This window comes from Microtus pennsylvanicus, chromosome 1 (genome assembly GCF_037038515.1).
Source record: "Microtus pennsylvanicus isolate mMicPen1 chromosome 1, mMicPen1.hap1, whole genome shotgun sequence".
NCBI classification, from domain to species: Eukaryota; Metazoa; Chordata; class Mammalia; order Rodentia; family Cricetidae; genus Microtus; species Microtus pennsylvanicus.
Window position 1 is genome coordinate 90,496,574 of NC_134579.1, and position 13,113 is coordinate 90,509,686.

At 38.6% G+C, this 13,113-nt stretch overlaps 1 protein-coding gene across 1 annotated transcript in view; it reads right to left on the reverse strand.

The window, feature by feature from the left end:
- The window catches only part of LOC142848911 (cytochrome P450 3A11-like), a 35,725-nt gene extending 35,546 nt beyond the window's left edge, over window positions 1-179 (reverse strand). The window contains exon 1 of the mRNA XM_075971105.1: window positions 109-179. Coding sequence (XP_075827220.1) covers window positions 109-179 — 71 coding nt within the window. The remainder of the gene's footprint in view (window positions 1-108) is intronic.
- Between the last annotated feature and the right edge of the window lie 12,934 nt (window positions 180-13,113).

A 13,113-nucleotide genomic window follows, 5' to 3' on the forward strand; every position in this document is an offset into this window, starting at 1 on the left:
CCCGCTTCCTATGTCACTTTTGACTTTCCAGTCAATATCAGACTGCAGGTCTGAATACAATCCCAATCCCAAGGACTCAGTGGGAGAGGGATTTTGGTGGGTACTCACAGGTATAGGAGCATCAAACTGATTGCCAGGAGCACCCAGGTTTCCAGTGAGAGAGCTGAAGTCAGGTCCATCATTGCTTGTCTGTCAGCAATGTGCCCCTCTGTGATCTCCCTCCAGCTGTGTGTGTTATCCTTTGCAGGGCTTCCCTTCTGCCCTCTTGTGCTGAAGAATTCCCAGCCTGTGGTATTTATACCCTGGAAGGATGGGTAGGACCAGAATTCCAGCCAGTAGATGGCTCACATCTGCATCACTTGGACTTTAATATTCTCTTAGCCTTGACAGATCATAAAGTTCACTTCGAGCCTATTTTGATGTTCTGTGATTTAATATTCAGGGAAGAATCAATAAACAATGTTGTAATTTCAGGAAACCAAAGGTTCTTTCATTTCACTAAAATTTTAAGCAAATTTATTGACATGAAATGTCCTTTCACCAAGGCTGGCTCCATTCAAAAATACATGAAATAAAGCTGACATTTTGCCATCTGCATGCAGATCTTCATAAAATGTCTTTGTCTTTCCCTGAAAGATATTTTGTCATGTGTGCGTGTAAAGTTGTTAGGCCACAAAATTTATTAATTGAAAACAAGTGCACAATAGTACTCTGGGTTGGAGATATAGCTCAGTTGAGAGAGTACTTGCCATTTACTCACAAAGCCCTAGGCTGGATCATCTACACTGCAGAACAGTGCTGGGTGGTAATTTTAATACCTGCACTCCAAAGGTAGAGACAGGAAGATCAGAAGTTCAAAATGAAGTTGTCTACATAGCAAGTTTAAGTTAGCTAGCCTAGGCTACAGTATGGCACCCTGTATTTAAAAAAAAATGTCCATGACTCTTCAATAAGCAAATAAGTAGACAGAGTCTCCTGGTGTTTTAATACACAGTATTATATACAGTATATACATTTTTATACTTGTATATTTTAATACACAATATTGTATCTACATGCTCTCTATATAATTTCATCCTATGGACATAAACAACACAAATGTTGCTGGTGATGTGGCTCAGTAGAGTAAATGAGCAGCATGCATGATTTCCTAGATTCAATCCCTTTTTAGTAGGGGAAAAAAAATCTCAAATTCGCCAAGTTGAGGCTTCATTGGTAATTCTTTGGGTAGGTTAGATGACTCATCTGGTAAAGGTGCTTGCTGCCAAAATCTGATGACCTAAGTTTGACCTCTGGGTCCCAAATGGAAGAAGAGAACCAACTCTTGAAGGATGGCTTCTAACCTCCTAACCATGGGTGCCATTGCACAGTCAGACACACTCACAAAGTACATTTAATAAAAAAATTTCAAAATAGTACCATGACCATGGTTTCTGTTATTTTCCCTATAGAGAATGAACATGAACGTGTGTTAGAACATGCACCTGTCCTGCACAATGAGCAGGTAGTGGCTGTTGGCATGAATTCCAAGCACTCTGGCCATGTCCTAGAATGAGCAGGGCAGGTAAATGCTAAGAGTCTAAGGCCACATACATCCTGGTGAATCTGTTGTTTTCATACATTCAAATAAAAGAGGCTGAATGAAAGGAACTTATGAGTGACCAGGAGTCAGACCTAGAAATCAGAACATCTTAGTAAACATGTTTTTAAGAGGAAGGTCAAAGGAATTTTCACAAGGCAATGGCTTCTACAAAGAACCATGAACTTTTCGGGTTTAGATGAACATGTTAGGCTATTGACGGCTGCACGATAACACTCTCCTCTAACCTTCCTTGAGGGTATTCATTATTACTCTTCAGTTGGGAACATAGAAAGGGGTGAGCCCACTCACCCACACCTTAGTGTCCTCCTGATTCACATCCCTCTTTTCCCTCTGAGAAGTGATGCTTCCTGGGTTCTAGGCATGGAGAAGCCTGTATGTGCCAAGTACAAAGGAGAACAGAATCTCAAACTTTCCCCACATCTCTGGAAAGGGAGAGACTCTAAAAAAAATAGCAGCATATTAGTCAGCATGCTGACAGGCAGCAGTCATTGGACCCAGTGAGTTATTAAGTGTAGTTGGAAGTTTTCTCTCTGTCTCACCCCGGCCCACTGTACTGACTGGTTTCTCTCCTGTCCACCAGTCCCCACAACCACTGATACAATAATCAGTCATTCAGAAACTATTATTAATATAATCGCTTGGCCAATGGCTACTAGGGACTAGCTCTGATTTGTACATTAACCCATTTATAAAAGTCTGTATATCAAGAGTACCAAGTGGGTATATGATACACAAATATACCGGCAGACAAGACACCCATGCACATAAATTTTTACTAAACTCTAACCCTTATGTTACAAAAGTGAAGACCTACAGATAGATAGCTTACCCAAGGTGACTGTTACTGAATAATTTTTTTGGATAAAAGGCAAAATAATCCACAGTTCCACATCAACCAAGAGACTTCATAAGAAAGGCACCATGGCCAGTAAATTTGGTACTTGCTCTAATCAAACACACAGAAAAAAGGATAACAAAGGTAAATGTATGTACACACACACACACACACACACACACACACACACACACACAATCCTATGCAAAACAGTAGCAAACCAAACCTGGTAACAGTGGTCAAAAGATGACAATCTGTGATAAGCTGAATTCAACCCAAACTAAAAGGTGCTTGTCCCAGAAAACATATTCATATTATCATTGAAAGACAACAATACAGGCTGTCAAGATATCTCAGGGGGTAAAATCACCTGTCTTCAAACCTCACAAACTGAGTTCAGTTCCCCGCAGCCAGATGGAATGAGAAAATGGATTCTCTCAAGCTGTCTTTTCGTCGCCACAGCCCATGCACATATACACTCATAAATAAGGAAGTATGAAGTAAATACATTTGTAAAGAATGCAGGGATCTGGAGAGATGACTCGGCACATAGAGCACTTGGTGATCTCAGCACCCACATGACATGGCTCATACCTGCTTTAACACCAGTTGCAAGGAAACTTAATTGGCCTCAGCAGGCACTGCTTTCTCTCTCTCTCTCTCTCTCTCTCTCTCTCTCTCTCTCTCTCTCTCTCTCTCTCTCTCTCTCATACACACACACACACACACACACACAAACTAAAGAATCAGTCTTAAAAAATGAAAAAGTGGTTCTTTCTCACAGTTCTGTAAATAAATAAAATAATGAACAACTATTTGTGTATACTAAAGATTAAATGGTTAGGTTTCATCAACCGAACAAAAATATTCTCTAAATATATGAAGAAAACCTTTTTTAACTTTTTAAAAGAATTTTATACACGAGTATTGTATTTACATCATATCAAACTTTCTGTCTCTACCCTCCAACTTCTCCCCCGCTCAAGTTTATGACTTCATGTGGTGAAGTCCACTTAGTGTTGCTCGAGTGTACAACAATTTAGGGATGACCACTTGCAGATATGTCAACTCAGAGCCCACAGGATACACACAGTAAAGGGTAACTCATATTAAAGCCAACAAAAATCTATAAACTTATTTAAAAGATTCTAAGTTTAGCACTTTGGGTAAAAATTCAGTTTGTACCTCAGTTTGCGATTCTGGGGCATGAATTTTGTAGAGGACAATGCTGTGTTACGATATCAAAAAGTTGAACTGCACTGCACGCTCTGAGAAGTTCACCATAACAACATCCAACTTTTTTCTCCAGACATCTCCCACCCCATATTATTTCAAAACTGACCCACCATTTTAAAAGAAAAGCTCTCAGTTGACTTCGCTGCCAAAGCTTGTCTTCATTTCACAAGTCCATCGTGTCATTCAACGGTAATCAGGAGGCAAAGTTTGAAAATCACTGACGAAAATAAACATTTGCTCTCCCTCCCTATTCTGTTTGAGCTCAACAAATATCAAGGCAGCAAGGGGAAGGAAAAATGAGTGTATCCAGAATTCATTTGCCCATGATTAATTGGGTTCAGGAATTAAAGCTCAAGATCATTAACTGAGACAAGGACTTTCTTGATAATTAGCAAGCAGAAATAATCCACCATAGAAAGTCAGAAAACTCCAATCACTTGTTATATTTTCTTTAAACTACATTTACTTGTTTATTGGAGAGTCATGCCATGGTGCATGTGGAGGTCAGAAGACAATGTTCAGGAGTTATTTCTTGACCCTCACCATGTGATCCCCAGAGACAGATCAAGTCCTTAGGTTTGTCAGCAATTATATTTACCATAAAGACACAGCACCAGCCACACCATTTTTAATATGACAAAATTATGCTTTAATTTAAGATACATATCACAGGTAGTTTAACTGTCCATTTGACACATCCTAGAGTCACCTGAGGAAGGATTCTCATTAAAGATCACATAATCCTATGAGCATGTCTTGGGAGAATTGTCTTGATTATTAATTAATGTGGTAATATTAATTAATGTAGCAGAATTCGATAAGTTTTGGGAAGCATTATTCCCTAGGCGGATGGTCCTGGGCTGTACGAGAAAGCTAAATAAGCACGAGTCTCAGCCTGGCTGAATGCAAAAGCTAATGCACTTACAACATGGTACATACAACCACCATGTCTGTCTTTTAAATGGAACAGCAGGAAGACAGGCCAGAGATAGAGAGAGATTAAGGTGGTTCTTCTTGATAGGCTTTATAGTCACCATGGGGGGAAAAAAAACCTCAGCATGTCTGTGAGGGAGTTTCTAGATTCTGCAAATTGAAGCAGGAAGACTCATCTGAACTATAGATGACAACATCCCGTGGGCTAGAATCCTGAATAGAGACTCTTTGTCTCTCTGTCTCTCTCACACTCAATACAGTTTGAATATTTGCCTCATGCTTCTGACACTATGACTTCTCTACTATGATAACTGCAGCTTTGAAATGTGAGCTAGAATGAGCCCTTCTTCCTTAAACAGCTCCTGTCGGGTATTATGTCACAGCCACAGGAACACAAAAGAAGCAGGGTTGGGATTCCGGTGTAGGTGGCTCCTGTATTTTCTGTAGACCGTGAAGACAGCTGTTACCTGCTCTATAGACAGCTAATGAGGTGGCATCCTAGAATACGGTTGATGGGAAGACCCTTGGGTGATATTCCAAACTTCCTCAAGCTCAGAGTCTAATTAGGACATGGATGCTACAATGTATATGTCTTTCCCTTCCAAAAGTGCCATCCCCTTGCCTGTGACCTGTTGTGAGAGTGGGAGCTCGATCCACAATTCTGGTCATGCTACCTTTTACCGGGAATAATGTAAATCGGCTTTCCATTTGACCCTAGTGATACAAGTTGAACTAGTAATCATGAGAGGACAAAGTTATAGAGTAACATCAGATTACCTAATGAATTTTCTTTATCAACAAGAAGAGACAGGGAAGCTAAAAAGATTGCACAACAATTGAGAGCGTAGCCATCTTGCAGAGGACCTGCTGTGGCTCCCAGGACCCACAGTGCTGACTCGCAACCCTATGCAACTCCAGGTCCAGGAAACTCAAGCCCTCTTCTAACATAGGTATGATACAGGAAAAATTTTCATTCATATTTTTATTTCTTTTTTTCTTTTAGTTTGGTTTTGAGATGGGGTTTCTCTGTGTATGCCTAGATGTTCTGGAAATTGATCAGTAGATCGGGCTGACATTGAACTCAGAGATTCACCTGAATCTGCCTTCAGCATGTTGGCGTTAAAAGTATGAGGCACCACAGTCCTGTTTTATTTTTAAAATATAAAAAGAAGTATATGAGGAAGAGGAGGAGACAAGACAAATATAGTTCCTCCATAGGCCCACAGGTGCTCAGGAAATTCCACACCTCATAGTCACTTCAGCAGTTGCTGCAGACACATCTTGGCGACCAGAGTTAAATCCTGCTTAAGTCCAAAGATGCATGGAATGTTCCACAGGGACTTACAAGGTGGTGGGGGGTGGCTCTAGCAATTATACTGGTAGCTGAAGAACCAGGAAGGGGAGAAACCTGACTCTTGGTAAGGCCAGCAGGTGTGGAGAGAGGGAAAGCTGCAGGCCCAGACAACTGTCAACAATTCAGAACTGAAGGCACATACTTCATTCTATATGACACCATGGGATAAAACTGGATTATCAATAACCACAGAAACTACAAGAAGAACACAAGCTCATGGAAACTAAACAGCTCATTCCTGAATGGGAATTGAGTCAAAGAAGAAATCAAGAAGGAAAAATTAAAATTCCTAGCAATGAATAAAAATGAAAATACAACATAACCAAATCTATGGAATACAAAGAAGGCAGCCGAAGAGAAAGGTTTGTAGAACTAAAGGCCTACATTAATTCGTTGAAGAGAGCTCGTTTTAATAAGTTAATAATGCACTTGAAGTCCTTGAAAAAATAAGAGCAAACAGTACCCAAATACCAAGAACAGTAGACAGAAAGAGAATCTAAAGTGGGACAGACAAACACTGGCAGATTTGAGGGAACCTGACAGAAGAGAGGAAACAAGGACTGTAGAAGACAGAACAGTCAAGAACACCACAAGGACATAGTCTAGACAGTCTATTAAACAGGGCTCATAGTGCTCACAGGGGTAGAGAGACAAACATAGACCCTGTATGGGTCTGCGCTACACTGTGTGCATATATGTTATGGTTGGGGGAGGGACTGGAAAGAGTGGAATGGGGGTAAACTGAAAGCCAGATTAATGTATGAAAGAAGAATAAAAAGTCAGGGCTGAAATTTCTGAAACAGGAATACATTTGCGCAAACTGGAAGTTTAGTGCACAACATTACTAACAGCCAAGATGTCTGCAGGGTCATTCACCTGAAAAGCTTTAATAGACAGAGACTGAAACTAGATGAACCCATATCCAGCCTTTGTTGAGAAATGGACAAACATACATGGGGAAAACACAAAGACAAACCTGACTCATATGGTTGTAGCTGCCTAGGACTAAAGAGTGGTTAAAGCACTGGCTGCTCTTCCAGAAGACAAAGATTCAATTCCCAGCACCCTCGTGGAAAATCATTGTATCTCCCAACAGCACCCACCCTATCATCCTCCCCATGGCCATCTCTTCCCTGAAACTCCAGCAGACTTTCTAGGCACAAGCGCAGCTCACACCATTCTGATGAACAGGTGAGTGACTGGCCTCCCAGTTGAGTTACCATAATCTCTATACCAGGTGCCTAGGTTATAACCCCTGCCATTTCCCCTCTCATCTCAGCACAAGCAAGGCAACTGTGTCCTGATCCACACACTAGTGGAATTCCAGTGCACTGTTGCAATCCCCGCCAGTCAGCAAGTAGGTCAGAGACCTGCCTGCCGACTGAACATCATACACCTCCACCCATCTGGGACTCACTCCACTGCCAAAAACCACCCACTTCATCATCCCCCAAGGTCAAACCTACCTCACAACTCCAGCAGACTCCATAAGCCCAAAAATCCAGATTGGATCTAGACACCCAAATTCCCATAATCCTCAGCTGGAAAACAACTGAACCTGAAGGCATGCCATAAACCAGAACCCTTGACCATCTAGGCCAGAAGAAAATGAAAGAATTAAACACCTGTCAACAAAGACAAATAAAAGACTCAACATCCAGACCTATAAACATCCCAAATTCAGATGCCTAAAGGTCAGCATAAGAGCACATTCAGTAACAAATGGGCAACATGGCACCACCAAAACCCAGTGATACTAGAGAGCAAGACATAAACATTCCATTTGAAGCCCAGAAAAATGATCTTGAAACTATTTTTATGCAGATGTTAGAGGCCCTTAAAGATGAAATAAAAAAATCCCTAAAAGAATTCAAGGAAGAGAAAAAATGAAGAAATCAATAGATCCCTTAAAGAATGTCAGGGAAACCAATAAAAAGCTTTCAAACAGGTGAAGAAAACTTTTCAAAACATGAAAATTGAAATAGAACCAATACAAAAGAAAATACAAACGGAGGGAATCCTGGACATGGAAAAATTCAGTTATGTAAACAGGAACTGCACATGGAAGCATCACTAACAGAATACAAGAGATGGAAGAAAGAATACCAGGTGGTGAAGATATGATAGAAGAAATGGAATCATCAGCCAAAGAAAATATTAAATCTAAATTATCCCTAGGAGAAAACAACCAGGAAATCTGGGAGAGTAGGAAAAGACCAAACCTAAGAATAATTAAGGAGTGGGAGAAAAAGAAGAATCCCAGGTAAAAGGCAAAGAAAATATTTTCAGCAAAATTATACAAGCACATTTCCCCAACCTTAAAAAGGACATGCCCATAAAGTTTCAAAAAGCTTACAGAATACCAAATTGACTGAACAAAAAAAGAAAAGAAAAACTCCTGAAACCACATAGTAATCAAAAGACAAATCATACAGAATAAAGAAGAATATTAAGTTTGCAAAGGAAAAATACCAAGTAACATAGAAAGACAGTCCTATCAGAATTAAAGCAGACTTTTCAATGTAGGCTCTAAGAGCCAGAAAGTCTTGGACAGACATTTTGGTGGCACAAAGAGAATACAGATGCCAGCCCAGACTACTATACCAAGGAAAACTTTTAATCAACATCAATGGAGAAAACAAGATATTTCATGACAAAAGGCAAACTTAAACAATATCTATCCAACAGTCCAGCCCTTCAAAAGATACTAGAAGGTACAGAAAGCATGAAAAGTACTAGAAGGAAAACTGCAACTTAAAGAAGTTAGCTGTGCTCACAAAAACACAAGCAGTAGTTAATCTCACACCAACAAAACCTAAAGAAGAGAAACAACCAAAAGCATGCACACACACACATACACAAAACACCAAAAACAACAGAAGTAAGAGAAATTAACAATCATTGGTCATTACTATTTTTTAATATTAATGGTCTCAATTCACCAATAAAAAGACACAGGCTAACAAAATGACTATGAATACATGAATTCTCCTTCTACTACATATAAGAAACACACTTAAAACTCAAAGATAGACATTACCTCAGAGTAAAGCACTAGAAAAATATTTTCCAATCAAATGAACCTAAAAGATAGATTTCTAGCCAAGAGAAATCATAAGAGATGGAGAAGGACATTTCATATTCATCAAAGAAAAAAATCTATCAAGAAGTCTCTATTCTGAAAATTTATGCCTCAAATATAAATGCACCAACATTTATAAAAGAAATATTACTAAAGCTAAAGTCCCACACATTAATATTGGGATACATCAAGACTCCACTCTTACCAAAAGACAGGACTTCCAGAGAGAAGGTAAATAGGGGAAAAAAGGAACTAAAGATGTTGTGACTCAAAGGGACCTAACATGCATCTACAGAACATTTCATACAAACATAGAATTTATGTTCTCTCAGCACCTCAAGGAACCTTCAACAAAACTGACCTCATACTTGATCAAAAACCAAATCTTATCATATACATACCAAAAAGAAACCACAAAGGAATAACCCCCTGTATCATATCTAATCACCATGGAATAAATTTGGAGTTAAAGAAAAACATAAACAAAAGAAAGTTTACAAACTCAGAGAAACTGAACAACTCTCAACTGCATGACAACTAGGTTAAAGAAGAAGTAAAGAAAGAAATTAAAGACTTTTTTGAATACAATGAAAATTAAAATACAGCATGCCCAAAGTTCTGAGATGCAATGAAAACAATACTAAGTAGAAAGTTCATAGCACTAACTGCCTGCATAAAGAATTTGGACAAATCTCACACTAGCACACATGATCTCTAGAACAAAAAGAAACAAACACACCCAAGAAGAGTAGATGGTTGCAAATGATCAAACTAAGAACTAAAATTGATAAAAATAGAATCAAAGAGAGCAATGCAAATAATCAGTGAAACGAGTTGATTCTTCGAGAAAATCATAGACAAACCCTTATCTAAACTAACTAAAAGGCAGAGAGAGAATATTCAAATTAACGAAATCAGAAGGAAAATTGTGCACATAACAAACACTGAGGAAATAAAAAAATCATTAGGTCATACTACAAAAACCTGTACTCTATAAAATTGTTTTTTAAAAAAGATGATCTTGGAGAAAATCAACAAGATTGACAAACCCCTATCCAAACTAATCAAATGGCAGAGGGAGAACACACAAATTAACAAGATCATAAATGAAAAGGAGAAAATAACCACAGACAGAGAGAAAATTCAGAGAATCATTAGATCTTACTAAAACAGCCTGTATGCCACAAAATTGTAAAATGTGAAAGAAATGGACAGTTTTTTTTAGATAAGTACCATATACCAAAATTAAATCAAGACCAGGTGAACAATTTAAATAGACCTATAAGTCACGAGAAAATAGAAGTTGTCATCAAAAACCTCCCTACCAAAAAAGCCCAGGAACAGATGGTTTCAATGCAGAATTCTACCAGAACTTCCAAGAAGAGCTAATATCTATACTCCTTAATGTGTTTCACAAAATAGAAACAGAAGAGTAATTGATAAACTCCTTTTATGAAGCTACAGGTACTCTGATACTAAAACCACACAAAGACTCAACAATGAAAGAGAATTACATACCAATCACACTGATGAACATCAATGCAAAAATTCTCAATAAAATATTGGCAAACCAAATCCAAGAACACATCCAAAAAATTATACATTATGATCAAGTAGGCTTCATCCCAGAAATGGAGGGCTGGTTCAACATATGCAAATCTATCAATGTAATCCATCATATCAATAAACTGAAAGCAAAAAAACCATATGATCATTTTATTAGATGCTGAAAAAGCATTTGACAAAATTCAACACCCTATTAAAATAAAGGTCTTAGAGAGTTTATGAATACATGGTTCATTCCTAAATATCATAAAAGCAATATACAGCAAGCCAACAACCAACATCAAATTAGATGCAGAGAAACTTAAGCCATTCCACTAAAATCGGGAACAAGACAAGGCTGTCCACTCTCTCCATACATCTTCAATATAGTGCTTGAAGTTCTAGCAATAGCAATAAAACAGCATAAGAAGATCAAGGGGATTCGAATTGGAAAGAAAGAAGTCAAACTTTCATTATTTGCAAATGATATTATAGTGTACATAAGTGACCCCAAAAACTCTATCAAAGAACTCCTACAGCTGATAAACACATTTATTAATGTGGCAGGATACAAGATCAACTCCAAATAATCAGTAGCCTCCCTATACACAAAGAACAAAAAAGTAGAGAGGGAAATCAGAGACACATCACCTTTCAGGATAGCCACTAGTAACATAAAGTATCTTGGGATAACTCTAACCAAGGAAGTGAAAGATCTATTTGACAAGAACTTTAAGTCATCGAAGAAAGAAATTGAAGAGCATACCAGGAAATGGAAGGATCTCCCAATGCTCTTGGATTGATAGGATCAACATAGTAAAAATGGCAATTCTACCAAAAGCAATCTATAGATTCAATGCAATCCCCATAAAAAATCCCAACAAAATTCTTCACAGACCTTGAGAGAACAATAATCAACTTTATATGGAAAAGCAGAAAACCCAGGATAGCCAAAACAATCCTATAGAATAAAAGTACTTCAGGAGGCATTATCATCCCTGACTTCAAACTCTATTACATAGCTACAGTAATGAAAACAGCTTGGTATTGGCATAAAAACAGAGACGATGACCAATGGAATCAAATTGAAGACCCGGATATTAACCCACAAACCTATGAACACCTGATTTTCGACAAAGGAGCTAAAATTATACAATGTAAAAAAGAAAACATTTTTAACAAATGGTGCTGGCATAATGGGATGTCAACCTATAGAAAAATGAAAATAGATCCATATCTATCACCATGCACAAAACTCAAGTCCAAATGGATTAAAGACTTCAATATAAATCTGACCACACTGAACCTGATAGAAGAGAAAGTGGGAAGTAGACTGTTTCACATGGGCACAGGAGACCACTTCCTACATATAACCCCAGTAGCACAGACAATAAGAACGACAATGAATAAATGTAACCTCCTAAAACTGAGAAGCTTCTGTAAAGCAAAGGACACTGTCATTAAGTCAAAAAGTCAACCTACTGACTGGGAGAAGATCTTCACCAATCCCACATCAGATAAAGGTCTGATCTCCAAAATATATAAAGAACTCAAGAAACTAGACATTAAAATTCTGAATAACCCAATTTAAAAATGGGGCACTGAACCGAACAGAGAATTGCCAACAGAAGAAGTTCAAATGGCCAAAGGATACTTAAGGTCATGTTCAACTTCCTTAGCAATCAGGAAAATGCAAATAAAAACAACGTTGAGATACCATCTTACACCTGTCAGATGGCTAAAATCAAAAGCACCAATGATAACCTATGCTGGAGAGGATGTGGAGTAAGGGAAACACTCATCCTTTGCTGGTGAGAATGCAAACTTGTGCAACTTCGTTCGAAATCAGTGTGGCAGTTTCTCAGGAAACAGTGAGTCAACCTACCTAGGGATCCAGCAATTCCACTCTTGGGAATGTACCCAAGAGATGCCCTATCGTACTACAAAAGCATTTGTTCAACTATGTTCATAGCAGCACTATTTTTAATACCCAGAACCTGGAAGCAACCTAGGTGCCCCTCAATGGAAGAATGAATAAAGAAGGTGTGGCACATATACACATTAGAGTTCTACTCAGCAGTAAAAAAAAAAAAAAAACAACGACATCTTGAATTTTACATGCAAATGGATGGAAATAGAAAACACTTTACTGAGTGAGATAACCCAAACCCAAAAAGATGAATATGGTATGTACTCAGTCATTAGTGGATTCTAGCCATAAACAAATGACATTGAGCCTATAGTTCGTGATCTTAGAGAAGCTATATAAGAAGGTGAACCCAAAGAAAAACATATATTTTATCCTCCTGGATATTGGAAGTAGACAGGATAGCCTGGCAAAGTTGGGAGCATGGGGGTGGCGGTGGTTCCCAGGTGTCCAAGGGGATATCCCCAGCTAGGTCCGTGGGCAGCAGAGGAGAGGGTGCCTGAACTGGCCTTCCCCATGGCCACACTGATGAATATCACAATAGAACCTTCATCCGGTGATGGATGAAGATAGAGGTAGAGACCCACAGTGGAGCGCT